At 49.7% G+C, this 26,271-nt stretch overlaps 10 protein-coding genes across 10 annotated transcripts; 4 read left to right on the top strand and 6 right to left on the bottom strand.

Annotated features, from left to right (window-relative positions):
• Positions 1-357, top strand: T310_6923 (uncharacterized protein; the record flags this gene model as incomplete). Its single annotated transcript, XM_013470290.1, has 1 exon — positions 1-357. A coding segment is annotated over one exon (357 nt), but the record flags the coding sequence as incomplete, so codon positions are not given.
• A 672-nt stretch (positions 358-1,029) lies between these two features.
• Positions 1,030-1,899, top strand: T310_6922 (uncharacterized protein; the record flags this gene model as incomplete). The annotated part of the gene is made up of 3 exons (XM_013470289.1): positions 1,030-1,590; positions 1,684-1,777; positions 1,823-1,899. The coding sequence occupies 3 exons, from the start codon at positions 1,030-1,032 to the stop codon at positions 1,897-1,899; spliced, it is 732 nt and encodes a 243-aa protein (XP_013325743.1).
• A 1,798-nt stretch (positions 1,900-3,697) lies between these two features.
• On the bottom strand, positions 3,698-5,101 carry T310_6921 (Uncharacterized protein; the record flags this gene model as incomplete). Its single annotated transcript, XM_013470288.1, has 4 exons — positions 3,698-3,954; positions 4,126-4,490; positions 4,845-4,950; positions 5,092-5,101. The coding sequence occupies 4 exons, from the start codon at positions 5,099-5,101 to the stop codon at positions 3,698-3,700; spliced, it is 738 nt and encodes a 245-aa protein (XP_013325742.1).
• Positions 5,102-9,413: 4,312 nt separating this feature from the next.
• T310_6920 (uncharacterized protein) lies at positions 9,414-10,532 on the top strand (the record flags this gene model as incomplete). The annotated part of the gene is made up of 3 exons (XM_013470287.1): positions 9,414-9,444; positions 9,503-9,740; positions 9,803-10,532. 3 exons carry the CDS (start codon positions 9,414-9,416, stop codon positions 10,530-10,532), a joined length of 999 nt encoding a protein of 332 aa, XP_013325741.1.
• An 833-nt stretch (positions 10,533-11,365) lies between these two features.
• T310_6919 (uncharacterized protein) lies at positions 11,366-13,218 on the top strand (the record flags this gene model as incomplete). Its single annotated transcript, XM_013470286.1, has 5 exons — positions 11,366-11,647; positions 11,805-11,889; positions 11,961-12,063; positions 12,208-12,831; positions 12,870-13,218. The coding sequence occupies 5 exons, from the start codon at positions 11,366-11,368 to the stop codon at positions 13,216-13,218; spliced, it is 1,443 nt and encodes a 480-aa protein (XP_013325740.1).
• A 788-nt stretch (positions 13,219-14,006) lies between these two features.
• T310_6918 (uncharacterized protein) lies at positions 14,007-15,001 on the bottom strand (the record flags this gene model as incomplete). The annotated part of the gene is made up of 2 exons (XM_013470285.1): positions 14,007-14,157; positions 14,316-15,001. 2 exons carry the CDS (start codon positions 14,999-15,001, stop codon positions 14,007-14,009), a joined length of 837 nt encoding a protein of 278 aa, XP_013325739.1.
• Positions 15,002-16,325: 1,324 nt separating this feature from the next.
• T310_6917 (Dihydroxy-acid dehydratase) lies at positions 16,326-18,359 on the bottom strand (the record flags this gene model as incomplete). Its single annotated transcript, XM_013470284.1, has 3 exons — positions 16,326-16,759; positions 16,825-18,230; positions 18,289-18,359. 3 exons carry the CDS (start codon positions 18,357-18,359, stop codon positions 16,326-16,328), a joined length of 1,911 nt encoding a protein of 636 aa, XP_013325738.1.
• Positions 18,360-19,156: 797 nt separating this feature from the next.
• Positions 19,157-21,268, bottom strand: T310_6916 (Uncharacterized protein; the record flags this gene model as incomplete). The annotated part of the gene is made up of 2 exons (XM_013470283.1): positions 19,157-21,012; positions 21,046-21,268. The coding sequence occupies 2 exons, from the start codon at positions 21,266-21,268 to the stop codon at positions 19,157-19,159; spliced, it is 2,079 nt and encodes a 692-aa protein (XP_013325737.1).
• A 1,196-nt stretch (positions 21,269-22,464) lies between these two features.
• Positions 22,465-23,643, bottom strand: T310_6915 (uncharacterized protein; the record flags this gene model as incomplete). The annotated part of the gene is made up of 3 exons (XM_013470282.1): positions 22,465-22,659; positions 22,750-22,966; positions 23,087-23,643. 3 exons carry the CDS (start codon positions 23,641-23,643, stop codon positions 22,465-22,467), a joined length of 969 nt encoding a protein of 322 aa, XP_013325736.1.
• Positions 23,644-24,844: 1,201 nt separating this feature from the next.
• Positions 24,845-25,543, bottom strand: T310_6914 (Mitochondrial import inner membrane translocase subunit TIM23; the record flags this gene model as incomplete). Its single annotated transcript, XM_013470281.1, has 2 exons — positions 24,845-24,871; positions 24,938-25,543. 2 exons carry the CDS (start codon positions 25,541-25,543, stop codon positions 24,845-24,847), a joined length of 633 nt encoding a protein of 210 aa, XP_013325735.1.
• Positions 25,544-26,271: the final 728 nt, after the last annotated feature.

Below are 26,271 nucleotides of genomic sequence, written 5' to 3'. Positions count from 1 at the left end.
CGCGCTGTGGCTTTCTACGTCGCCTCTAAGGAGGGTGATGATGCAAACCTCGACAAGCGCGATTACTACCTTCCACCAATTTATAATGTCACTCCTGAAAAAGCCAATGTCGACAAGCGCGCTGTTGCGTTTTACGTCGCCTCCAAGGAGGGTGATGATGAAAACCTCGACAAGCGTGCTGTTGCTTTTTACGTTGCCCCTAAGGAGGGTGCCAATGCTGAAGAGGACCGTGAAGATTTTTACATTCCTCCTCCCGATGTGACTGGGCCTCATGGCCAGAAGCGCTCCATTCCTATTTACTACTTCAACCCCCCCGACAAGCGCGAGTCGACTGACGGCCAAGTCGCGCGCGTCTAAGCGACGGCCAGTAAACCTTCACGAAGGTATTTCGGGGCGATGAATTTGGAGGATCTTCCTTCCAGATGACGACGATGTGTGGAATTTGCGTTAGGGATTGATATGCTTATGGGATGAGGACGGATGTATTTTGCTCGTTATGAAGGGAACCATATTCTATGAGTTGCCAACCACATGATTAGGACTTAGCTGCAGAATGAGAATGCGTTTTCCCAGTTCAATGGATGACCTTGAGAAATGATCGACATCTTGTAAACAAACCATCTGCCGACATGATCTGCTCGGCAATCGAGAGTAGACAGGTCAATTCAACAAACAATAGACAAAGAAACGGGGAATCCCCATCGTAACCGTCGCCAAACTCAATTGGAGGATTTCGTTATAGAAGTTATAGTATGAACAAGAAAAATAAATTCCGAATAAGCTCCGAAGTCATCCCAAAAATGTGAATCCAAGAATGACCGCTGTCATGGCCAAGTGATAACTGCCACGTCGATTGGTGACTTTCTCCTTCTCCTCCTTCGACGGAACCTTGCAATTCTTCCGGTGGGACAATATCGACTGCCTTTTCCCATCTCCACGCTGTATCTTCCCTTCGCAGATTTCCTTTAGTCAAGATTCAAAAAAGACTCGGAAAGTTTGATTCAGATACCGGACGGTTATCGTCTCGCCATGGTGAACTTCGTCAGATCTCCCGCCTCTTCGGCGTCATGCACCTGGCACCTTCTGCTCGTTTCTATCGGTGCAATCCTCATCGTCGTGACGACGATCGACATCTACTTGCGCGTTCTCTCGCCGCCAGGGGAGTCGAACTCGATCGCCATGGCCAAGACGATGCCGAAATTGTTCCCTTCGGGTCCGCATTCGATCCCTCACCACGGTGAACCAGATGATCACTCCCAGAGCGACAACACAGTCGGCTCCGTCTTTCGCGTGATTGAGATTCTGGAGGATCTGGGGCCTGCAGGCGACAAGGCGTGGGACACGCTCCTTTTCCCCGAGAAGGGCGGATACGTCTATGTCAAGACGAACGATTCCTCAGCGGATCCAGAGCCATGGGGAGTGGCGATGTTCCACGGTCTGCATTGCCTGATGATGCTCCGCGCTACAATGCAGGAGGGTCAAGGAACGATGCAGGAGATGCAGGATCACGGGCGTCATGACCACCTCACCCGTGACCTCGATGTCCTCTCTCCTACGCATTTGAAGCATTGCTTGTCGTATATTGCTCAGGTGGGTTGGCAGCTTAGTTTGAACTCTCGAATACGACTTTTCCCCCTAAAAAGAAAAGAGAATGACCTGGCTGACTGACTTGTACCACTCCAGAGCCTCATTTGCGCCGCCGACGGAACACTGGAACCTCCCCATATCGCCTATGATGACAATGGCCATGTTATTAAGTATACTGTAGATGGGATGGGTGTGTGGCATCAATGCAAGGATAACAGTTTGCTGTGGAAGACAGTCTTGCAGTCAGAGAAGGAGCCACTTGATCGTTGGGAACACAAGCGAGGAGATACGATTGACAGTTTGTGGGGATGAATGATCTTTTCAATTCATTGTTGTGAACCTTTGGGTTAACAATATACAATGTTCTGTGATTGCTTTCCAAGCAATTGAGTGAAAATAGGCTTAGATTCAGTTTGATATTAGTTTCACACTCTATGAATTAGAAACTACAAGGCATATTAGCATTACATATGTATATGCCTGAGAGTCTAGCTTTGCTAATATGGAGTAGCTCAACAACTCCAGCTAGATAAATATATCATACAACTGGTAGCAACAGGTTCTTCACTGCGATTATTTATCATAAATTCATAGGTATATACTCTTATGTAGCTATTCTATGCACTGTAAATTGCCTCTGCCAGCCTGAAACCAAGTCTATCACAAACCAAGCAACAGCATCAGTTACCCCTGCTAGACAGGCCTGTTGAGTGAATTACAAGCTCTGGTCACTGCTTGTCAGGTGGTTGCTGGCCGCCAAGGCTTTCCGACCCATCTAGGGTTTAGGGCCCAAGCTTAGGGTTCTACCGTCGTTTGCTTTCCGTCTTGTGTCACCCCTGACACTCCTCTGGGCATTCTATCCTTTTTCATTTTCTTTGTTTCTTTAAGAGTGTACTGGGACCGAACTGACTCAGTTCGCATAAAGAGGTCAAAGAAATTCGATTTTTCTTTATATAGCAGTTAACGTGCCCAGAAACGGACATGAGATCCACTCCACTCGGAACAAAGCGGGTTGGGAGGCTATACAAACCTGCGCAACAACCCGGGCTTCTTGGTCGAGGCCATTTTTTTCTTCTAATCTAATCTAATCTAATCCATCCTAACTACTCAGTACATGTATTCTGATCGTTTCACCCCTTGTTGAGGTCTCTATAGCTATACATATTGGCAAAAGGCAGAGGCAGAGGCAGAGGCAGATGAATCTATTCACGGTGATCTTCCTGGGTCTTGTTGTCTACAGATACCCTCTGTCTGGACTTCACGGTTTCTCCCCGGGGGAAGGCTTGCATTACGTGGTCGATTTGGAGCATCAGGATCGCCAGAAGCGACTGGCCAACTCTGGTCGCTGTCGTGACATTCCTACTGCGGGGACGTATGCTGGGCATGCGAGGAGTCTGAACCAAGTCTGTGCGTTGAACCAGTGAAACGGTGGCAGGCTGGTGCTGTGTTTCCCTAGTCGTTTGCAATCGGCTGGCGAGACCATGATGCCGGTCGATATATCAGTCGACCAATTTGCTTGGCTTGATGGGTTATTGTTGGGTTTGTCTCGCCAGATGGAAGCTTTTCAAATGGCATGATGTCGACGGAGCAGGCTTAAGGGGTAGAGGAGACAGCGAATCGATCACTCGTCTGACACGAGAAAGGGGGAAAGAGTGACAGCATGCAGCAAATGGCTGGGATAGATGGACTTATTAACTGAGTGACGGGATGCCTGGAGATATGACTGTAATTACATCTAGAAGTTATCTACCTGATAAATCGCCGCCGAAATGCGTGGTCTTTGACGCCGTTTTTTTTGTGGCCTTTGCACATCGTCCTCCGCAATGCTTGCCTCCTTAACGCCGGCCGACCTGATCACGTGATATAACTGGAGGTCGTTTTTGACCTCCCAGAGCATGGCCATTTTGAGCTTCGTTGCCTTCGTACATTCATGGCCTTCCATTCCCTGCTATTTCATTCATCTAGCTTATAGCCGTTAATATGGAGGGCCCTGTCCCTAATTTCCCTCATTTGATCTGTCTTAATTATAATCCGGTCATATAACTCTCAGAGACCCCCTATGGACCGACTGGTTCTCCTCATTCTTTTGTCTTTTGATCTTTCTGTTCCTCTATTGCTGCTTGGACTCTATATTCTCCTGTATCTTGCCTCGTAATTTTTCCTTTTTCGCTGCAGCAGCACCTTCGACACTGTCTTTGGCCAGGAAGAGGCTTTCCTTCGCTGCGGCAACGATGAGCACTCTGCGACAAATGACGGGTAGAAATCTATCACAGAACAAGTCCGGGTAATGTCTCGACACAGCGAGAGCGATCCTTCGCCGTGGATGATGCTTGCGATGGCCTCCCTCGGGCTCGTAACTAGGGCAACCTATAATCACGGAGGTAGACCCCAATGGGAGAGAAGACGGAGACGGTCGAAGACAAAAGTACTATCCGGTGTTCTGGGGAAGAACTTGAATCCGATGACAAAGAGGGTTGACACCCTTTCTGGGTAGGTGTGCCGTTAAATGGGCGGCAACATGGGCGCCGATGCTCATACCTGCCACTTGCGCGACCCCCTTGCGGGCTCGGTCGCGGATGAGTGTTGCGAGATGATCAGCCGTATCGTCCAAGTCGAAGAAGAGTCCATGTCTTTCCAGAGAGATTGCTCTACCATGACACTGCAGATCGGGAATCAGGACGTGATAGTCTTTGCTTGCTGTAAGACACGGCCAGACCTTGTTCCATTCTTCACTAGAGAATCCGCCATGGATGAGGAGGATGGTCTGAGAGGCATTTGGATTGTGCAATTCATGAGGCAAGATGACCTCCTCCACATCGACCGAAGCAGATAACGCGCTCAGGGCGAGGAGAAAGGTGAAGGAGGGAGGGTGGAGAGATGCAGAACAGGACGATGAAAGATGTCTGGATGGTTGTCAGACATTAAGGACTCAATCAACTCGACATTGACAAGACAATCTCAGTACAGAGGAATATAGCAGGGATGACATCTGCATTAACTTGTCTTCAATGAACGATTAATAAGCGCCACTGATTCTTAGTATCATTTCATGCGGGACACCTCGTTCGGAGTGGTGTTCCATATGCGGGCCAGTTAAGGATAACCTTACAGAGTTAATTAGTCAAATTTAAGCGTAGCTAGCGACCTCGGTAATAATCCTTGAATTTAAAGGCCCTTCAAGTAAACCTTAGAGCAGGGTGGCTTTAGTATAACTTTTATTTGCACTAATCAACACCACTCTGCGGGCGGCTTATTACATTAATGCTTTGCCATGAGGTGACCAGGCTCGCCTCCTTTCTATAGGGACTTCCTCAGGGCTCTGGATGAGAGTTCCCCAATAATTTAAGACCGGTGAGCTATTGTCTTTTATTTCGAAGTTGAGGCGTAGTTAACTTCAGGTTCTTTCTCTTGTAGAGCACCTAATCTTCATTGAAAACTTGGATAGTGGGGTGTTACAGGAGGTCATCTGATTTGTTGATAATGGCACCTCACAGCCTTTCTTACTCGAACTCATAATGGAACCATTGTTCCCACTGACTGTTCGACATGTCATCAGAGCGACGTCATCCTCTCTATGTGAATTGCGCAGGTTCTCTATGGAGAACGTATTGAGAGATGAAGCTCATGTAAAAGGGACATGAAGATGCCGCGCTATCTTGTGCTTGTAATATAAGGTTTAAACCAGAAATACATATAGAGAATGATCAATGACCAGTGGAATGTGCTTTAGCAATAATACTATTTTGAACTTGACAGCTAGCCTAGCTGTATGTATACTTTACATGCAATTCTGCTGCTAACGATAGCAATATCTCAGTATGTTTTCCAGCACAAGACCCATGCCGTATGTGGACGCTGCCAAAGGAAGCTGTGATGTCTTCAACATCTAGTTGAGTAATAGGAAACGTGGGAGCACTCCTTCGCAATTAGAATCTACCACGTATGCGGATGAGTAATCAGCATCAAATACTACCCGCCAAAGTCTCAGCCCAAATGAATCTACTTTTGTTAGCAGGCACTAAGAAACAAAGAGATAGGGGCAATCTTACTGCATGGTTTGGGGTGCTGATGGCCACAGTCTAGGATAATCGAATCGCTCAGAAACCCATCTTGGATCCATTGAAAATACGCGCCGCCAGGGAGAAATTTCTGACAATGCTCAGTTAGGCGATTCCCATCTCGGACAAGTTCAATACCCCATTTGGGGCCGACAATCCTGAAGTCAATTCTCCCACTAGAACCACGAGACCACTCGCTCGAAATTCCCGAACCACTGCTGAGCAATGAATTAAAAACGCGGTAGAACTCATCCTGATACACGGCTTCTAGCGGCTTTGGTTGTGCACTCGTACCAACGGCGTATCGCCTACTCCACAACAGCTAAGTCGTAATCGTTCTGTTTAAATTACCACCTGTCACACAGATCCCATATCATCTATTATTCCACTGCCCAGCCTATAGGGATATCAGATATAGAGCATTCTCTAGGGTAAATAGAAAAGATTATAATCTTTTCTATCTATTTTCTAAGGAAGGCCAGGGAAGCCCAGTTGAATTCCTCAAGGAGTCAAAAATAGCCACTAGGAAGTGGCACCTAGGGGCGAATGATTAAGCAAGAACCCTACTAACGTTACCTAGTCTAATCTAGTTAACTAGTTAACTATCCTGACTCCCCCCCCCCCCTTTTTTTTTGTTGTTTCTTTTGTCAAATCCCACTATTCCTTAACATTTGATTTCTTTGTAGTATACAGCCTGTCTCTTATTTCCTATTCTGCCCCTCATAGAAGGTTTCTACTGTTGACTGGTCTATAGCCCTCTTAATGTCAGCTGTTTTGCAGTTCTAAAGTATATATATAGCTGCCTTATAGAAGTCAATATGCAGCTTAGAATTAATCATACTGACTGGACCATTCACGGGTGGTAGATAGGGCTCATAGGGATGATGAATGGGGGCTGGAGGCCCTGGAGGAGGCAGAACGAGAGGGGGAGGGATAATAGGGGAGGGTGGCCTGCAGCAGGCAGGTGACACCCATACAGTGACAACACCAAGGAGGGCATACTTAATGCCCAAAAGCCCTGCGCGGTAAGGCAGTTTGGGGCGAGGAAAAGGTCTAGAATGGTCAAAGATGAGTTTAGAGACTAGATAGGGGCTGTGGCCCGTGATTCGGGGTCTATCATAGCCGAAAGGCTCGGTATTGTTACGCGCTGGGTCCAACCGTAGTCGTCGATACTTAGCAGTGGTGGTTAGGGAAGGATCAAGGAGTCCTCTTGACTCTATACCGTCCACGAGCACGCGACGATCGAACTGATCCGGGTCTCTATCCCTCAGAGACAACGGCCTAACTGGCGAAGGGCTCTTCCTCGGACGATCTCCCACAAGACGGCTGGTAACGCGAAACACAATGAGGGGTCTTCAGTAACAGAGAATAATAACGACTAGGTCAGAGGCAACGCCTACTAGAGCTATACCAAATGTATACCAATAGTAGTAAGAAGTCTTGCTGACCCTCCAGAGCAAGTATCTTAGTAACTTAAGTTGAATGAAGTGAATTGAGCGCGAGTAACAGAAAGACTAGGTACATGGCTGGAATTCTTCCTCCTTTTATATTCCTCCTTAGGTATACCATTTTGTGTACCTTCCGGGGGTATGTTGTCCTGGTATTCTCAAGACCTTCTTGTATACCATTCTTGGTATATTCCCATGGTATTCGTATACCTTGTCACGTGACCTCAAATGGTATCTCCTTGTGTAGTCTTGACCTTGTCCTGCGGGGTAGTGTTTCATCCTGCGTTGCTGTGTTGGACAGCGTCCCTTCTTGTTGGTTCGTAACAGGTATGGACGTTAAACTTGAATAATAATAATAATAATCATATTGACAAGCTAGATTTCCTTGAAGCATACATAAAAGCTTACATGGAAGCATTCAAACCAGAGAATATCAAAAATGGCTTCACAGCAACTGTATTAGTATCATTTTAACCAGATCAGGTCCTTATACAGCTTAATATATAGCTTAAGACCCCTATACCACCTAGAAGCTGTGCTGGGAGTATCTTATCCAATTAGGTGCTAGAGACACCTCATAATATTATCAAATTACAGCATCAGGCAGCTATAATTAAGGCCTTACTAAAACAGCATATATAGAGCCCTCCGAGCCCTATAAATGCAGCTCTAAATCAGCTTATTAAGGGCTATTAATTAGCTATAAATAGTGCTGTGATTCTTGCAAAGGAGAATCATGATTTATGGGCTATAAATGAGAAGCAGAAGCAAAAGCATAAGTGATCGACTAATCAGATATCTCATGAATGGGGTCTTTCAATCCAGGAAGCGCAGGCTCTTATTCAAAGTCGAATTTCAGGTAAAAATCAGCTGCCAGAGGCTATAGCCGCTCCAGCTGCAGAGGCGGCTTCCACAACTCGTACGTGTGTGCCGCCAAGATGTAGTAACTGTAATACTATTAGGCATACTCGGGTTCGATGCCCGAATCGCTTCAATTCATAACTTTTTGTATATAATTGGCGTTTTGGGCAGATAATATAGCTTCATATAGTATTCGCGGGTGTAGGTGGGTGGCCGGGTCGGCCGGGAAATACGTTTAACTACTTGTCATTATTTGTAATCACTCTCCGCTGGTCACTTTCTGCTGACCACTTTCTGCTGGCAATTTTTTACTGGCCACTTTCTGCTAGTAACTTGTTGCTGGCAACTTCCTGTTGGACGCTCTTTGCCTTGCATTTTCCCAGCAGTTGTTGCTGATTCTGCTTACTACTTTCTGCTGACAACCTTCTGCTGGCAACTTTTTGCCTTTCTTGTATTTTCCTGGTAGTTGTTGCTGATTTTGCTCCTGACGATGAAGCATTATAACATCAGATGGTGTGCTGTAGTAGCCATTGGCCGCTGTTATAGCCATAACCAGCTCCACAGTCGAGCAGACACCAGTCCACCAGATGCGTAGACCATCACGGAATCACATAAGACAGCGTGGTGAGGCCAGGTGTTAGGGGGAGGGGAAGAGGGGAAGAGCGAAAAAAAAAGATCAATGAAGATGCCGATCAAGCAGCGGCACAGCGACAGTTCGGGGAGGCCGTGCAGGGATGGGGAGGGAAAGGGGGGCCCCCAACGCGATTATATGTGCAACCGGGAAGGGCCAGTGGATGCGTAAGGCGGGAAAAGAGAGGGAGAGACAGAAGAAAATGCGAACAATGGAGGGATACAATAAACGGGCAAGAGGAGCCGGTTTCTATAATGGCGAGTCTGGTGACCGTGGAAATTCTGGGCGGCAAGAGGACGCGAACCCGAAGGCGGGAAAACTAACCGGATCGCGTAATTCACAGGTAAGGAAATTACAAAGTATATTGATGGGCCTCTGTGTAATGGAGATGTTGCCAGTTTTGTTGGGACAACCCTTTTTGGAAAGTCTCGATCGGGGAGCATGCGGGTCACGTGGGCGGTGTGGCCCGGCGGTCTGGACGTCGTGGTCTTCCAGACTTTCACATGTCAAAATGCGCAGCGCCAACAGCCTGATGATCGCGCCCAATTGATTATTCATTATTAATTGTCCAAATCGGCGGCCTTGCAGCGCGACGAGGTCGTCTTCCGACATCTTTCAGCTGGCCTGGACTTTTATTAGGCCTCGAACCACCAGACTTCGATCTCGCTGAGCTGGTTGATACCATTCTTATTGCGATCTCGCGGATGTCTTGACGGTTCCCACGCTGTTACTATCTACATCCACGTGTTGCAGGCATATGGCGCGGAATTAGCGGTTGTCGCTGCTATACCATCTCCTGACCGCAATTTGTGATCTGTTCTCTACAAAATGGAGAAGTTTTCGCAGTTCAGAGACCGAGGTAATGATCAGTTCTGACACTGTTGTCCGTTCTCCAGACTGACGAACCATCTCTTCAGGTTCGGGTATCGCGCCCTTCCTCCCCATTCCTGCCCAGCCTTCCGGTCTCCAGCTCCCGCTGCACATCTTTCTTTTCTGCTTCCGACTGCCGTTGCTCGTGACGTTCTGTCTCAGCTACTTTTTGGTGCTGCAATGGCTTCCCATCGGATCGCTGGGGAAGAAGGCGTCGCTATGGTGTATCCTGGGCATACCGAGCCTCTGGTGGATTGACCTCCAGGTCGACGGCGTCAAAAGAGGGTTCGTCTGACATAGCAGCGAAATGCAAGAAGTGCCGGAGACCTAATCTAATCGCCTGGCAGGTCACTCGCGAAACAGCATCAGGATCGCCTCCCGGACGGTAGCTCGATCATCGCCTCTTCATTTACGTCGCCCATTGACGCCGTCTACCTGGCTGCCATCTTTGATCCGGTCTTCACCGCATCCTACCCGAATACTACCAAGGTGGAGCAACTGTCCTTGTTCCAGGCCATCCTACTCTCTTTCTCCTCTCCCGAAGTCACGCCTCGACCCGGGGCTCGCCTGGTAGATATTTCGACGCTCCTGAAAAAATATCCCAACCGCCCTATTGTGATCTTTCCCGAGTGCACGACCACGAACGGACGGGGCGTCTTACCCCTGAGCCGGTCTCTGGTGGCCGTTCCTCCACAGACGAAGATCTACCCCGTGAGCGTCCGGTACACGCCCGCAGACGTGACGACGCCGATTCCGGGGAGTTATTTCACGTTTCTGTGGAACTTGCTGAGCAGGCCGACGCATTGCATCCGGGTCCGGATCGCAGAATGCGTTACCAACAGCAGCTCCGCCTCCGCAACCAATCACGTGGACACCATTGATGGCACGCCAAGCAGCAGTACCGACACGCTCTTGGGCGACGACGCCAACAGCGACTTGACTCGCGAGCAAAAGGCCGTGCTGGACTATGTGGGCGAAGCGCTCGCCCGGCTGGGGCGAGTCAAGCGGGTTGGACTAGGTGTTCAGGAAAAGCAGGAATTTGTGAAGATGTGGACGAAGACAAAGCGAAGGAGGTAAAAAAAAATAAGTACCAAAATAGAGCAAGCCATATGGAGTGGTTCTGTTTGTTCTATAAAAAAATAAATATATATGACGCATTGCTGAGAGTTCAACCTCGTCCTTCTCCTGAAGTATGAACACAAAGTATATTATCGCTGGCCATGGCATTAGCGATGGTCCTCGACGCATAACGCATACCTTAGTCATCGCAAGCCAATTGGGGAGAGATGAAATCAACCATACCAATCCTCTTGCAGGATAAAACTAAGCGCGTCTTCCAAGTCTTCTAGTAGATAGATAGAGCCTTATTATCACTGCTGTAGAACGTATCCAGACTCTATTATATCTACGTAGAGGCCATCTACTCTACCCTGTAATTAGGTAGCCACCAGTTATTAAATACTTTAGTGCCCTCTTGCCCGGCCTTATTTTTATTCAGCTGACTTGACAGGCAAACACAAAGCCATGATTGGCCGAGAAGACATGCGCCATCACACGCCCGGCTCGCGAAGCAGCGAGTTATGAGCAAGCTTGCATCAGGGCGGTGCAGAACCAAATCAGCCTTATGCTAGGCATTGCAGGGATTATGCGGTAGTACATGTACTGTACCCAGCTCTTTGGGGTTTTTGACATGGATGTTATTAGTCAGAGTTAGTAGTTTAAGGCGCAGCATGGTACGGTATGGTACTGGAGTTGGTTGAGGCGTACTCTGTAGAGTACAGTACATATATATAGAAAGGGCTCGAGTTCTCTGCCTGCTGCAACACTGGACTGTAATAATTAAATCAATTCGAAGATTGGTATAAACCAGCTCAGTTCAGATCATGACTAATAATATAATAATCCTCGCCATGCCTCTCTTTGCCCCAGTCGTCAAGCTCCGCAAGCACTCTGCTACTTCTCCGACATGTCTACCGCCATCCACGCCATTAGCGACGTGTTCAACGACGAACTTGTCTGCAGCGGAGCTTAATAATAATAATACGAGCTTTTATCATCAATCTGTTCCCTCTGGTGCAGATGCTTCTTGTCCACCGCCATCATCATCGAATCCGGAATATCAGCATCAGCCTTACAGTGCCCCGTCTGCTCCTGTGCAGTCCACTCCTCCAGTCTACGCATACAACCAGCAGGTATCCCAGCCATCAGCAGCTTCAGACGAACCGAAACGTCACCGTCCATGGCAATCCTGCGTTCATCTACCAGGATCGCTCTCGCAGACCCTCCACGATGCGGGGGATCTGGCCTACGAGGTGCACGATCAGATGATCGGCTCGACAAACCTGGAAGGGCTTCGATGCCGTCTCGCTGAAACTCGACAATGTCATCACGGCGAACGATGACGGCTCGTTTAGCGGGCTGGAAAGTGATCTGGGTGAGTAGACGCGACAGGGAAGTATTCTACGGATAGACGATTAACGACTTTGGTCTAACTTGACTGCGCAGTTGTCACCCACGCACAGCCTGTGCTTCGCGGTGGAGATGCTCGAGAGAATAACAGGCGATCCAAAGACAAAGACAAAAAGACGGCTGCTGCCACCCGTGTCGTGTCTAGCAATTGCTTTTCCAAGGTCTATCTCTATGCAAACTCGCGGATGCCACCGCATCTGCCGCCGTTGAAGCTGGACGAGGAATCGCAAAGAAAGCGCAGTGCTGGTCAACTAGTTGACTGACTATCTGACTTCTGATGCAGTTACTTCGCTACCTGGCCGCTTCTCTGCCTAGCAGCACAGTACTCGCGTCGAGCATACGACAAGCCCTCCGGAGCGGAACGTCACACCCACATCGAGGCCGACTGGCGTCGGGGCACGAAAGCCATGATGATCAAGTCCGTCCCGCTCGACGACATGAACACGATCGTCTTCGCCATCCGCGGCACGCAGAGCTTCCGCGACTGGACGGTCAACGTGCGGACGGACCCTAAATCCCCAGAAGGCTTCCTCGACGACGAGGGGAACCTGTGCCATGCCGGGTTCCTGTCCGTGGCGCGCAGGATGGTCCGTCCCGTGGCCAGGCGACTGCAGGAGCTGCTGCGTGAGAATCCCAACCGGGCGTCGTGCTCGCTGCTGATCACGGGCCATTCCGCGGGTGGTGCGGTGGCCAGTCTGCTCTACTGCCACATGCTGTCGCTGTCGCAGACCGTCGAATCTGAACTGACTCACTTGCGGGGATTCTTCAAGCGCGTGCATTGCGTGACGTTTGGCGCGCCGCCGGTCTCGCTCCTGCCGCTGGAAACGCCTCGCTCGCCGGCATACCGCAAATCGTGCTTCTTCTCCTTCATCAACGAGGGGGATCCGGTGCCGCGGGCGGACCGGGCGTATGTGTTGTCTCTGTTGGAGCTGTACGCGAGTCCAGCGCCAGGCTCGCCATTAGCTCATCTGAACACTCTGCTATCGAACAACCATTCCACAACCAAGCTGAGCGCAAAGCCACAAAACAAGAAGCAGCCCGTTGCGCGTTGGAAGGTGCCCATCTCGTCGCTATCAGTTGCAGGACGCCTAGTCATCTTCGGACGAGCAGTAAAAACAGACAGAACCAACAGCAGCAGCAGCAAGACTCATCCATCGAAGCATGCGTAACCACAGACGCCGAACTGCGAATCGTCGTCTTTGGCGACCCGATGATGCATTCGATGGACCTGTATGCGCAGCGGATTGAAACGCTGGCGACGAATGCTGTGACGGCGAAGCTGAGCACGACGTAGATAACATGTCCCGTGGGAACAGTACATGTAATTAGCAAGAAATGTGGCAATGCAAGGCTGGATCCTTCTTCTTCTGTGAAATAAAATAAAATAAACAACTATACCGATAGTCTTCACTGTATTCATTTTGTCTCTACAAATAGATAATATGTAGATAGATAGAAACTCTGGGCAATGTAACAAAGACAAACAAAGCTGTATACTGCATTGTATTCTATTATTGTCTGGATGGATCCTTCTTTGGTCTATATTACCAGTCCAATATTATATTGTTATCTTACCAATATATTATTGTCTTGCACATAGCACAGACACATACACATGCATATGCAAGCATATTGTATGTACAGTACAGTACAGTACATATCTGCAGGTGCTATGCAGCAAAGTACATACATGAACTGTACATGTACTCCTCCTGCATATGTATATATATGTAACTTTTATGAGCTGTTTCTCAACCAATTTTATAAATTATCGGTATGTGTATGTTTGTAATGTATGTACCGTACATGCATCTGGCAAAAAAAGCCACCAGTTGGGGGGGGAAGGAAACTCAACAAAACCAAATCTAACTAATTAAAAAAAAGTACTGTACTCCGTACATGAACAAACTAACAACATGCACAAAGGAGTGAAATCAAGAAATCAAAGAGCTAATATAAATGATTAAGTGGTGAGAACATATGAAAGAAGGTAAAGTCAAAGGACAAAGAAAAAAAAGAATGAAAATACAAAATTAATTAAGAAAAGGAAAGGAAACAATTTCGACCCGATAGATAGTCGGCTCAATTCTGAGGCGGCGTACAATATCTATCTCTATGATTGTCCATCGAGTCACACATCGGACATTCCGGAAGGCCGGTAATACATTCGTGACTTGCACAGATGACATGCCCAACCAAGCATCTGGTCCCGGGATAACCGATCATATCGTCCCTAAGTCAGTATATTTAAGCAACAGTGACTACCGTCAAGAGAACAGTACATGTATCCAATGATGAAAAGATGGGAAGAGTACATGTATATGTAGAATAGAGTAGGAAGGAGGAAGAAAGGAAGGTCAGTGCTACAACAGAATGAGATATATAACATACCTGCAACTACCCATCGCGTCATCTGTGTCTTGCCATTCGACTGGCGGTTCCCATGCAGGTCTACTCGTCTCGCTTGTGTACCACAGATCCATCGGATCCGTCACGTCACGTCCATCGACCCCCTCGTAGACTTCGTCCAGGTGCTTGACCAGGGCATCGAGGAATATCTCGTTGTTTTTGTTCTTGCTCCTGGAAACAGATCGCGCCATCGCCTCCGCGAGACTGTCGATATCGCGACGGATTTCAGCCGGGCTGAGCCGCCGGTAGGCGACCACCTTCTTGTTACCGCCAAAGCTGCGACGGACACCGTCGTCACCGAGGTGGAAGAATCCGTGGGGATCGATTTCCCTAACGCGGATGGCTTCCCATTGATCTGGTGCGTGTTCGCGAGTGGTATTCGTTGTACTTGGAATAATCTTGTCGTTTGCAACGCTCTCAACAGACACGAGCCCTTCAGGAGCGGGAGGATGAGACAGAACTGATCCGGATACAGCTGGTCCAGACAGGGACCTGGCCAAAGGGTTGACCAGGATCAAGAGTGGATATGGAAGACCATAGCCTTCAAGGTCTGCCGATTTGAGTCCCAGACCTGGAAAAGCAAACGAAGGGTTAGATATAAGCAGGGCTGAGAAGAGTGCTGCTACAGATGTGGCTGCTACAGCCAGTTTCGTCAGAGGCGAAGTCATGCTGAAGAATAAATAGTGATAAAAGATTTATGAAGATGTATGGTAAACCTGAATAAAGTGTTATCGAGAAAAGCCGAGCAGAAGAAGCAGAGAGCAGCAAATCTGATGATGATACAGATATGAATCCCTCACCCTCTTGCAGAGACGCATATTTATACCCCATGGGTGGTTGATGACTCCCAAAGGGGAGTCATTCGATTTAGTCATGGACGGAACATGGTGTGAATATCATTAAAGAACGGAGGTGTCCCCCGTCGGAAATGACAGAGTAGATCGAAAAACGCAAACACGAGTGTTGTCATCCAAATGAAAATCGATCAAAGAGAGGATGCTTCCGTATATGTAGCAGTAATATACAGACGCAGGATCTGGATGGAATATCATTTTGGATGGCAGGTGCCATAGACAGTTGCGACAGTCGCTCTGCCTCTGCATGTCACTATACAGAACACGGCACTACCAACGTAGCCTCATTCGTTGACTGTGGTCAAAGAGTCCTGATTGGCAAGTTCTGTCTGCGGTCGTCAACAGCCGCGAATTGAGTCGATGATGGCATTGTAAAACGATCTTTCCAACAAAGAAACGGACTGACATAGCAGAACTGTCCGTAATCAATAAATCTCCACGGCAAAGACGGAGAAAAATTCACTCACACTCAGGCAGTCAAAACAAAAAGGCGACCTTTTTTTTATTTATAGAGCTGTCGATGTCCAAGAGTAGCCATCTCAGTCGACACAAAGGCAATGGTATATTATATCAGAAAGAATGAGAATGAGAATGAATGGCGGAAAGAGCGCCAGAAAGTAGATAGGTAGGTAGGCCTTTTATAAATTATAAACAAGCCAAAAAAGCCTTCCTTCCCTCATTCGATGGTTTTCCATCCTCCTCATTGTTTCGGGTAGGTGCTGGCAACTAGGTAACTCCCTAAACGCTGAATGGATACCTGGGTATGCAGGTAGAAATAATGCTAGAATAGTAATCAAGCTGATTGTCAATGTTTGCCGAGTGAATGTACTGTACGATCTGGCTATGAAGCCGGCAACTAGTAGGAAGATAATCGGCAAGCAAGTCATGAAGGAATTGCCAGCTTTATTATTTTTCTTTTCTCTCCATTGCTTCAACTCATATCGACACTGCTGAGCAGCCCGTCTGGAGATGGATAGATATAGTCAAACGACTCAGCAGACATGGCCTATAGGTACTGTGCTGTACAAGGCAAATTCCAAGCACATTTCCTTCACATAAAAAACATTTTTCTTATGACGATCGTACAGCTCCCCTTTTTTGATAACAGAAATCAAAGGGGGTAAAAAATTACAGAGCATCAGTGATACAGCCGTGGCTGGCGTCGGAGACGTTTCTGCAATGGGAAAAAAAAAACAAAGGTTAGCATATTTCTTCTGCCATAAGTGTATCGAGAGAGTAAAGTTGATGCATACCTAGCATACTTGCCCAATGTTCCCCGCATTGTCAGACCCGTGGGAGGAAGCCTGCCTGCCTCCTTGTCCGCTTCCCATTGCTTCCGGCGCTCAGCGAGCTCCTCCTGGCTGACTTCCAGGTCCAGAACGCGCTTCTCGGCGTCAATGGTGATAATGTCACCATCCCGGACGAGAGCGATCGGTCCACCCACCGCGGCCTCAGGGACAATGTGGCCGATAAGGAAACCGTGAGAACCTCCCGAGAATCGGCCATCAGTGATTAGGGCCACCGACGAACCAAGACCGGCACCCATGAGAGCAGAAGATGGCTTCAGCATTTCTGTAGAGGGTCAGCGCAGGGCTCAATTTGACTGTAAGAAGAATACACAAAACGTCCTGACGTACCGGGCATTCCAGGACCGCCCTTCGGGCCCGCATATCGGATCACGACAACGGTCTTCTCCTCCTTCTTGATCTCCTTGCGCTCCAGCGCCTCGAGGAAATCGTCCTCGTCATTAAACACACGCGCTTTGCCCGTGAAGCGCGTACCCTCCTTTCCAGTAATCTTGCCCACACTGCCTTCCGGGGCCAGGCTTCCCCGCAGGATCTGGATGTGACCAGTCTTCTTGATCGGGTTGGAGAAGGGCCGGATGATCTTCTGGTCATCTGGGAAGTCGGGGGCCTTCTCCAGGTTCTTAGCAAGGGTCTCTCCAGTGACAGTAATACCCGATCCATCGATCACACCCTCCTTGAGCAGGAACTTGAGAAGGGCCGGAGTACCGCCAATCTTGTGCAAGTCTGCCATGACGTATTTGCCCGACGGCTTCAAGTCCGCCAGGAACGGCGTGCGATCCGACACGGCCTGGAAGTCATCGATAGTCAACTTGATGCCAACAGAGTCGGCGATGGCGATCAGGTGAAGCACAGCGTTGGTCGAGCCACCCGTAATGTTGACGAGGACCATGGCGTTCTCAAAGGCTTTGCGGGTCATGATATCCCTGGGGCGGATATCCTTCACAAGCAGGTTCTTGATTGCCTCACCCGCAGCCAGACATTCAAGGTACTTTTCCTTGGACTCGGCCGGGTTGGACGAGGAGCCGGGAAGGGTCATACCCATGACCTCAATGGCGCTCGCCATTGTGTTGGCGGTGTACATACCACCGCAGGCACCGCCGCCAGGGCAAGCATGGCGGATGATATCAAAGCGCTCCTCCTCGGTGATCTGTCCGGAAATGTACTGTCCGTATGCCTGGAAAGCGGACACGATGTCGATGTCGGCGTTGTTCTGCGTCACGGCGCATCCGGGACGGATTGTACCTCCGTAGACCATCAAACTGGGCCGGTTGACCCGTCCCATTGCCATCAGAACACCAGGCATGTTCTTGTCACAGCCCGGGATGCTGATGTTCGCATCGTACCACTGTCCGCCCATGACCGTCTCGATGGAGTCCGCAATGAGATCGCGACTCTGCAGGGAGTAGCGCATTCCCTTGGTGCCCATACTGATACCATCGCTGACTCCCACCGTGTTGAACTGATAGCCGACGAGACCAGCCTTCTCGACTCCTTCTTTGACGCGATTGTTGAGGTCAAGCAGGTGCATGTTGCACGGGTTGCCAGTGTACCAAACAGAGGCGATTCCGACTTGGGCCTTGTTCATATCGGCCTCCGTCAGACCCGTCGCGAAGAGCATAGCCTGAGAAGCACCCTGCGAAATTGGCTGCGTGATATGGCGGGAGACACTGTTGAGGGGCTTGTCATCGTCTGTGGGAGATGCTTTTCGTCGCGGGAGGGTGGTGGAAAGTGATCGGCTGCAAGTGGATTGTCAGTACAAGCCGAATTGAACGCAGAAGAACCATTGCTACTCACGACGGTAAAGAGGCATTGCGAAGAACCTTGAAGGCCGAGGGCAAACGCCCCCGAGCCTGCGACAGGAGCATGTTGAGTAGTGGTAGTTGAGCTTTCAGGAACCAGCGGAAGCTTAAGAAGGAATCGCAGGAAGCCCGTGGGGTTGAGCTCCAGCGTTCGGCTCCAAAGCTGAGCACTCAATACCCTTCCTCGGCAGAAGAAAAAAAAATAGCAAGAGGCAATACCAATGCAGAATAAACTAGAGGGGAAAGGTATTGCGGTGCATAATAGTATGCGATTTTTGGGGCTCCGATAGTTCAATGACGCTTAGTCTGCTCCGCAGCGACATCGGAAAGGTCGCGCTGCTCCCCGGGCCAGCCAATCCGAGGGCGCCCAAAGTCAGCCACGAGCAGTGCATCGAGCGCGCCAACTCCCTTGATGACGACGCAGAACCACAGCTATGGTAGTAATTGCACACATAATGCCAATCCACCTTTTTGACATCCTTCTGCTCTATATCCAGCAGATTTGCGCTATTGCTGCTGCACAGTGCAAATGCAGAGGAGCTGGACGTCCCCGATCTGTGTGCCTCTCGAGTAGAAAAAAGCCCAGCTAGAAAGAAACCCTAAGGGAAGGGTTATTCATGACTTTTCACTTTTCAGATTCCCATCTCTAGGCTCAGTCTCACTGCCAGCAAGAGACTGAATGCGACTCATGCAGCTCTAACTAACCAGCTGACATACAAGACGTGAAGATACATCAATAGGGAACATAACATGAACGATCATCAAGAGACATCACAGCATAGGGGGTGGTATAATACAGTTCATGATGCAACATAGGCTCAAAGGACATGCAAATAAGGACAATGCATAGCAAGCGGCATCGTTCATGGAACCTCCTTGTCCCCCCTCTTGAGTCCATTCGGCACATCGATTGCGTCGTGGACATAGCTGAGCTTTGCAATCTCATCCAGACTTTTTCGTTTTGTATTCCGCTTCAGAAGCGCCTCGACACATTCTCGAGCCCCTTCCAGGTCTTTTCCTTTCTCGGGATCCCACTCCCCATCTTCATCCGCATATCGATACCAGGACCATTCGCATCGTGCGATCCGGTGTGGCGTGCGGGCACGCAGCTTGGCTGGGTCACCTCTTGTTCCTGGCAGAGCATCAAAGGGCAACCGGTTCTCCATCATGGCATAGAGGAGCACGCCGAGTGCCCAGGCGTCTGTGGCACGGCCGTCGTATGGCTGGCCCATCAGAATTTCTGGAGCTGCGTAGTCCTCACTGCCACATCGTGTGTGGAGCAGTGGGCTTTCTGGCGGCTCAGGGATCCTTCTTGACAGTCCTAGATCACTGAGGGTGACAACTGCACGGTCATACGTGCGCCAATCAGTCACTTCTTGCATGACTGACAAAGGCGGGTTGACCAACACGTCTACAAAGCAGTCAGCATCAACGACCTGAGACTCAGAACCCAGACAAGACGACTTACTCTCGAGTTTGATATCTCGATGAACAATATAGTTGGCATGCAGGTAGCGCACAGCGGCCACGAGTTCGGCAAAGATCCTCCTAATAAGGTCGGGACTCAACGGCTTCACTCCAGATGTCGCAAACTCGAAGAGATCCCCGCCGGGACAATAGTCAAGAACCAACAACGCGCGCTTCTCATCACTTCCGAAAGCTTTCAGTTGCACCAGAGATGGATGATTGATGGACTTGAGAATATCCACTTCGCGCTTCAGTGAGACCTCTACGCGGTCCTCATCGGCTCCGCCGGCGGGACCGTATTCAATGATCTTGACTGCAACTAGCTTCTGCGGCACTTTACTGGTAGTTCTGCGATGCGTTCCCTCAGTGTCATGCGAGGCATTATCTGTCTCGTCGTCTCCTATTCGAACTGCAAGGCTAACTTGACTAAAGGTTCCCTGGCCCAACTGACGCAACTTGCGGTACTTTCGAGGCTGCTTCGTCCGAATGGATCGCACAGAATAGATTTCTTCAGGAGTCCCTGTCGAGGGGGCACTACTGATGATAGGAACAGTATTCCCGTCTTCGTCACCACTACGTGAACTGCGAGGTGGGGTTGGGGGCCGGGCGGATGGAAATGCAAGCCCTCGTTGAACAGCCAGGTACTGTTCGCGATGCAAAGTCGTCGACGGCGCCAACAGATCGCTAGAGGAGGGTGTCGTTTTGGGAGGTCCGGATCCCGGCACCGCGCCGGAGCGTGGAGGAGGCACAACAGCTTTGGTGGGGACATACTCGCTGAGACTGCGATTCCGCGTATGCCGGCTAGTCTTTTTATTTCCAGCACTGTCCTCCTGTACAGTATCCTCATCCACGCGACTAGGGCCATGTTGCGGTCTGGATCGCGACCTGGACGCAGACGACCGGGGGACTTGCGAAGAGTCACTGGTCTTTAAATTCAGAGACGAGCCGCTTCTGGATATCGTCGAGGACGTTCTTGAAAGTGATTGAGACGCTGTACGACCACGGATGCGCCAGGGAGATGAACTGTGATATGCGATTGGGGACGGCAGGGGTGTGATATCGCCCATGGCAGCCAGCTGCGGAGACGAAATGATTGAGGCAGGAGACAGGGACTCGGTGCTCGAGAGAGTCCCTAATCGCGTCGCGCGGCAGCTTGGGGTCCTCCGAGGGAGACTGACCGTAGACAGGCTGTGACGGAGAGGAGATTCGGTCTCATTGAGGGGGGTAACCGGACGAGCCGCCGCAGGCAAGTCTGTACGAATATGGAGCACTGGAAACTGCTCACCTCGAGCCCGCGGCTTCGTTGCATCGTGAACTGACGATGTCATAACGTTCGCCGTCTGTGATACGTTGCATATTGGGAACGGCTCTGTGCCGGGCTCGACCAGTGTTGGAGAAGAATTCCGCCCATCGTCACCCACGACTGCCGATTCCGTGGCCGGAACGGAACGTGGCTGCCGGGCAGGGGACTCGGACCCTGCGGTCTGACGAGGCTCTGAGGGAACCATCGACGTCCAGCAGATGGCAGACAACCAGCCACGGACGTGGTGGTCAACCGTGGGAACACGGCAGCTTCCAATGGAGGGAAGAACCGCGGAGGCAACAATGGTCTTGGCACTGGCTTCTCTATAAAAATTTCCGCCGGAGGGGCTCGCTGGACGGAGGGAAAAAAGGCCGTGTTAGTAAGGAAAATATTCACAGCCCCAGAAGTGCACCAAGCACGGGATCAAATAAAAGGAGTGCCCGGGTGGCAGCGCCCAACTGCGCGGAAGCAGACGGTGGCTTTGAGATTAAAGGAGAGAACAATGCGACAGTGACGCCGATCGAGGGGCGATCGGCTGGCAGGAACGCAGGCCGGCGCGGGCTGGGGATCGTGGATGCCTGAGGCAGCGTTGCAGCAGGACAGTTCCGTCGCCTTGCCTCGTTCGGCAATCCCGCCCCCAGACCTCCCCGGAAGCGGAGCCTGCAGTCACGTGGCGGCCTCCAGACTGGCGGACTCGGCGTTCAGCCATCAGCTGACTGGGCCTACAGGACCCCACACCAAGCCTCTTTCGTAATAGCGCAGTGATCTCCAACGCGCCTGCCAAGAGGCCCGCAGATGCCGCCCTGCCAGGTCGCTCGAGAGGACGCGATTGAAGACAGACGGCGTCGAAGTGGAGGACTGGAAGCGCGTGGACAGACAGACTGCTCTTTGCTTGGTCTCATTAATCTGCCAAAACGGGTGATTGACAGGGAGGATTTTCAAGTGCTTCTATTCTTATCGATATCCACTGTGTGGCCTTATGCACGGCTTTTGCATGCCAAGACTCTATGGGTCGATTAGCTCAGCTAGCGTCTTCTCGAATTCCGCCCTTACATCTACGCCGTTGCACGTCTACTAAGTAGCGATAGGTACTCCGTACTGACACACTGCTCTCATGAGTTCTAATGATAATTAGAGACAATCTCCTACAAGGCATTGGGATACGACATCATACGTAAAGTGAATTGGAAAAAAATATGTCTCATGTGTAATTTCATCTGCCCTGGATACAGAACAAAGCGATGGCACAGCATAAGTCTGCTAGTGGACCTTCTGACGGTTATTTTCCTCGCATCATTGGCTAGTCTCCTGCATTGTAGCAGCCTTTAACTTGGTTTTAGCGCCCTTTGTCTTAGATCTCTTGCAGCGACAGCATCGACATGTCCATTTTGGCATTGCGATTCAAAAGAGATCGTCAGGGAGATTATCCACAAGATCCATTAGACTGTCTGACGCCTCCGAACCCCATTTGATCTGCTCATCCTCATTCCACTGGGTACTGTGGTCCAAGCCCAATGCCTTCCACATGTCGTCGGGGGTCACGTCTTTCCATTGTTCTGGTGCGGTGAGGTTCCGCCGTTGCTGAAGATCGGTCTCCTACAAATCTATATTCAGTGGTTTCCACGTTGCATCTTTTTCAAATAAATGGGAATATGAATTGCAGGAAGGAAGGAGCATGTGACATACGTGGCAAATTACCGCCAGTTTCGAGCTATCTCGCACGATTTCTCTCATTAACATTGTGAAGTCCTCTTGGCTTCTGAGAGCATGCCAGGAACCTTCCCTCAGACTCATTATGTGGTCATTCTTGCCAATAACTCGATAATTCCAGATACGTTCCTGTCCTGGGTTCTCCCCATTGATTGGGCGCAGCTCGTGTTCAGTCCACTTGTGTGGCAAGTGTCTGCCAGGAAAGTCCAGTCAGTATGTTGAGATCTTTGTACAGTTTGCTAAGCCATGAATGTGTGCATGCCTTTCCAGTATCTCTTCAAACTCCTCAAAGACACAGGTTTTCGGGATGTACAGGTCCAGCGTCACTGGCTCATAACCAGTGTCAGCGTTTCCTGCATGACAGATGACCTGAACTCGAACTCTTGGATCTGGACGCCGTTTTCTCTTGGCCTCTTCCAACCGTTGCAACTTTGCATAAACAGAGCTGGCCCTCTTATCCGCATTCTCGTTCTGTTCAACACTCAGCCCCGCTTGTACCAGTCGACGATCAACTTCCTCGATGGCCTCGACAAGCAGCTTCTTGTGCGACTCGATCATACGTCGAACAAATTTCTCGTGTTCCTCCATGTACGATGCCTCCCGTAATCCGGCATTGAGGTCGAAGTCGCGCTGCGGAGGTTTCCAGGATCCAGGCGAGTAGAACGCAGCAAATCTACTGCTACCGTCGCGTTCAGCTTCACGTGGGCTGAATAGTTCCGTGTCTGAATACTCAGTACACCAGCCGACGATGCCGCGATACCAACCGTCCCAGCGCAGCCATTCGAGCATGTCCTCCACAGTGGCTACGCGGGGTGGTGTCCCTGCCCGAGGTGGGGAGCAAGACAGCTGAGAAAGCATTGAATCTGCCATGATTCATCAGCAGGAAGCTTGCGCGACTTTTCTTTTATTTGAAGACCATGCGTTCTAGGCAGAGGTAAGTTTGCGATACGGTCATGTAGAGAGTGGAAGAATAGGCATCTGCTGGGAGCAGAGTGAAGTCAGGTGGTCTCAAACACCAATAAACACGCGACACAATGCGTGTATTTCTTCCCTCCATACAGGAAAGTGACTGCAACTCCATTTCAGGTGACAACACCCGATAGGTAATGCTTCCAGGAGGCGGTCAATCCCAGAAAGAAAAAAATACAACATGAAAAGTCGAGCTCCTTAGCTAACAAGCGACCTGTATTTCACTAATATCACTATCTATTCATGCGTATCACATAAGCCTCATTGCCTACTACGGTACCTACCTGGGGAGTAGGAGTATCTGCCAGTCCCCTGGGAAATTCCGCCCTGTCCGTGGAAGAAAGCCGCTATGGATCAGATCAAACCATAATAGAGACAATGGAAGGCATCCATAGACCAGAACATTGGTTGTCTTCCTTGTCTTTCAATATCTACTACCGAATTGATCCGCAGAGAAATCAGGCAGAGCGAGACTAATTCAATTGCAGAACAAGTGTTGCTGCTATCCTCACCATAAGAGTGGCTAATAGATCAGCCCATATCAAAAGCATCAATCGTTAGCATGTCTGAGAAGTTTGCTTAGAACTAACCTCTGCGTTTAATATTGTCAAAGCTTCTCAGCAATAAGAACAGTATGTCCAGTCTCGAACATCATGTACAAATACTGCTATTTCAGTCTATGAGTTGGAACAGTCACTATCCGGAATTCTCGAACCTCTGCAAGTATGTTCTCATTTGCAAACACGCATATTATCTAGTAGTACCAACGCGACATCGCCAATGCTACCGCAAACAGCCGCTGGAAGAAATCCAAGAAACCGGAGAACGTCTCTATATGTACAGTACAAGGGAGAAAAAGATCCATGATCATGCCCGGTGCCAAACCCATGAGACAATGCGAAAGACGATGCCCTGAGCGCCGGAGTGAAGAGATCCATAGAGCAATCAAAGGATGTTGTTCTAATACAGTGGGAAAAATATAAAGTGCAGGGATATATCCGCCACTCCACTGGAGTTGAATATGAGAAATGAGTTTTTTGTCGTCGTCTGGTGGTGATTAGGATTGGCGTTTTCAAGTCGGGAAGAGCGATCGATTTCGCGGTTATGAGAACAGAACCTTTCTCGTCACCTATAACTCGGTTAACATATTTTTCTGGCTCAAGAGATAAAAGAGGTGGGAGAAGGGTGAGCATACAGCCCAAAGCCCGGCAATACTAGCCACGATACCGCCCGAAATCATCATAGGCTTGACCCCTCTAGTGCTCTTAAAGAGCATTCCACTCAGAGCGCCCGCCACAATACTGTTCGCCGCATCATGCTTTCCACGCGCGTAGCCGATCGACGAATTGATGCAGTTATAAATCATGGCTACCACGCCTGCGGAGTTGCCCAAGAACGGACCTCTCCTGGTGATGGAGTTCAGAACGCTGTTCAGACGCAGTTTCGGCGGTGCTGTGGGCGGCGTCTTCTTGAGGCCCTCAGCCAGTCCCCATGCTCCTCCAATTGTCAACGCCGTGAGGTACGTCGTGCCAGTTCCATAGCAGAGGTCGTCCGACCAGCCCCTCGATGGCAAAACTGATCGCGATCCCGGGAGAGTGTCAAGTGCGGAGTCCTCGAGAGTGAGGTAGTCCAGGGTCTCCTTATTCAGACCCGCGAGAGGGTGGAGTTCTGAGGGATCGGGGAGTGCATTTCCTCCGAGGAAAGATGATACATCTTGAGCCGTCGTGGGATCAAAGGTTTGTTGCTGTTGTTGTTGGCTCGTAGATGATTTGCGACCGCTTAAGGTATCCCAGATCGACATTTTGGAAAAAGAAACAACCGCGAAGAAGAAGGGAAAAAGATAGGAAAGGAGAAGGCAGCGAATTTGACCGGAGACTGCTGGGTGATCGCGTCCGTTGAGTATAGAAAGCAGACCCGAGGTCGCTCTCGAAGTCGGCCAGACAAAAACTTCTTTCCCGCGACGGCAAGGGAGCGCCCGATCGGAAAAAGTGTTGTGCCGATACTAGCCGAATCGGGCATCCGTCCTGAAATTTCTACAAGAACCCTCGACTTTGCGGGGTCCATGTAGCAAAGAATCAGAAGAATACGTCAGATATGGGATCTTTTTCCTGAACATTTCTTGAGTTTCAGGAAAGGATCCTCTTGTGTTATGATGGCAGACCCAACAGCTTGCAGCCCTGCGGGGGACGCCGAGTGGGCGGGCATGAACACGATTTTAGAAAATATACAACTGGTGCCCGAGGACATTTTGTTGCAGATCACTAAGGGACCGCTTCTGAAATTCACTCGTGAATGCAAAGATAATCAGTAAGATACCATAGACCCTATAATACCTGCGAAGTAAAACATCTGATCTTGGTCAAGGCAGGTAGACTGTGTGTGGCAATCATTGCTGCAGACCTTTTCGACGAGGTCTATTCCGCGGTCCCAGACGACAGCGGCATGCAACGCTGTCAGTGTGTTCCTAGATGCAGGTCTGTCATCTACAAATGCCCATACACGGCACATTGTGCTGTCCCATCAAACATG

The sequence above is a fragment of the Rasamsonia emersonii genome (genome assembly GCF_000968595.1).
Source record: "Rasamsonia emersonii CBS 393.64 chromosome Unknown ctg1118621760474, whole genome shotgun sequence".
NCBI lineage: Eukaryota > Fungi > Ascomycota > Eurotiomycetes > Eurotiales > Trichocomaceae > Rasamsonia > Rasamsonia emersonii.
This window is presented reverse-complemented; position numbering and strand designations above follow the sequence as displayed.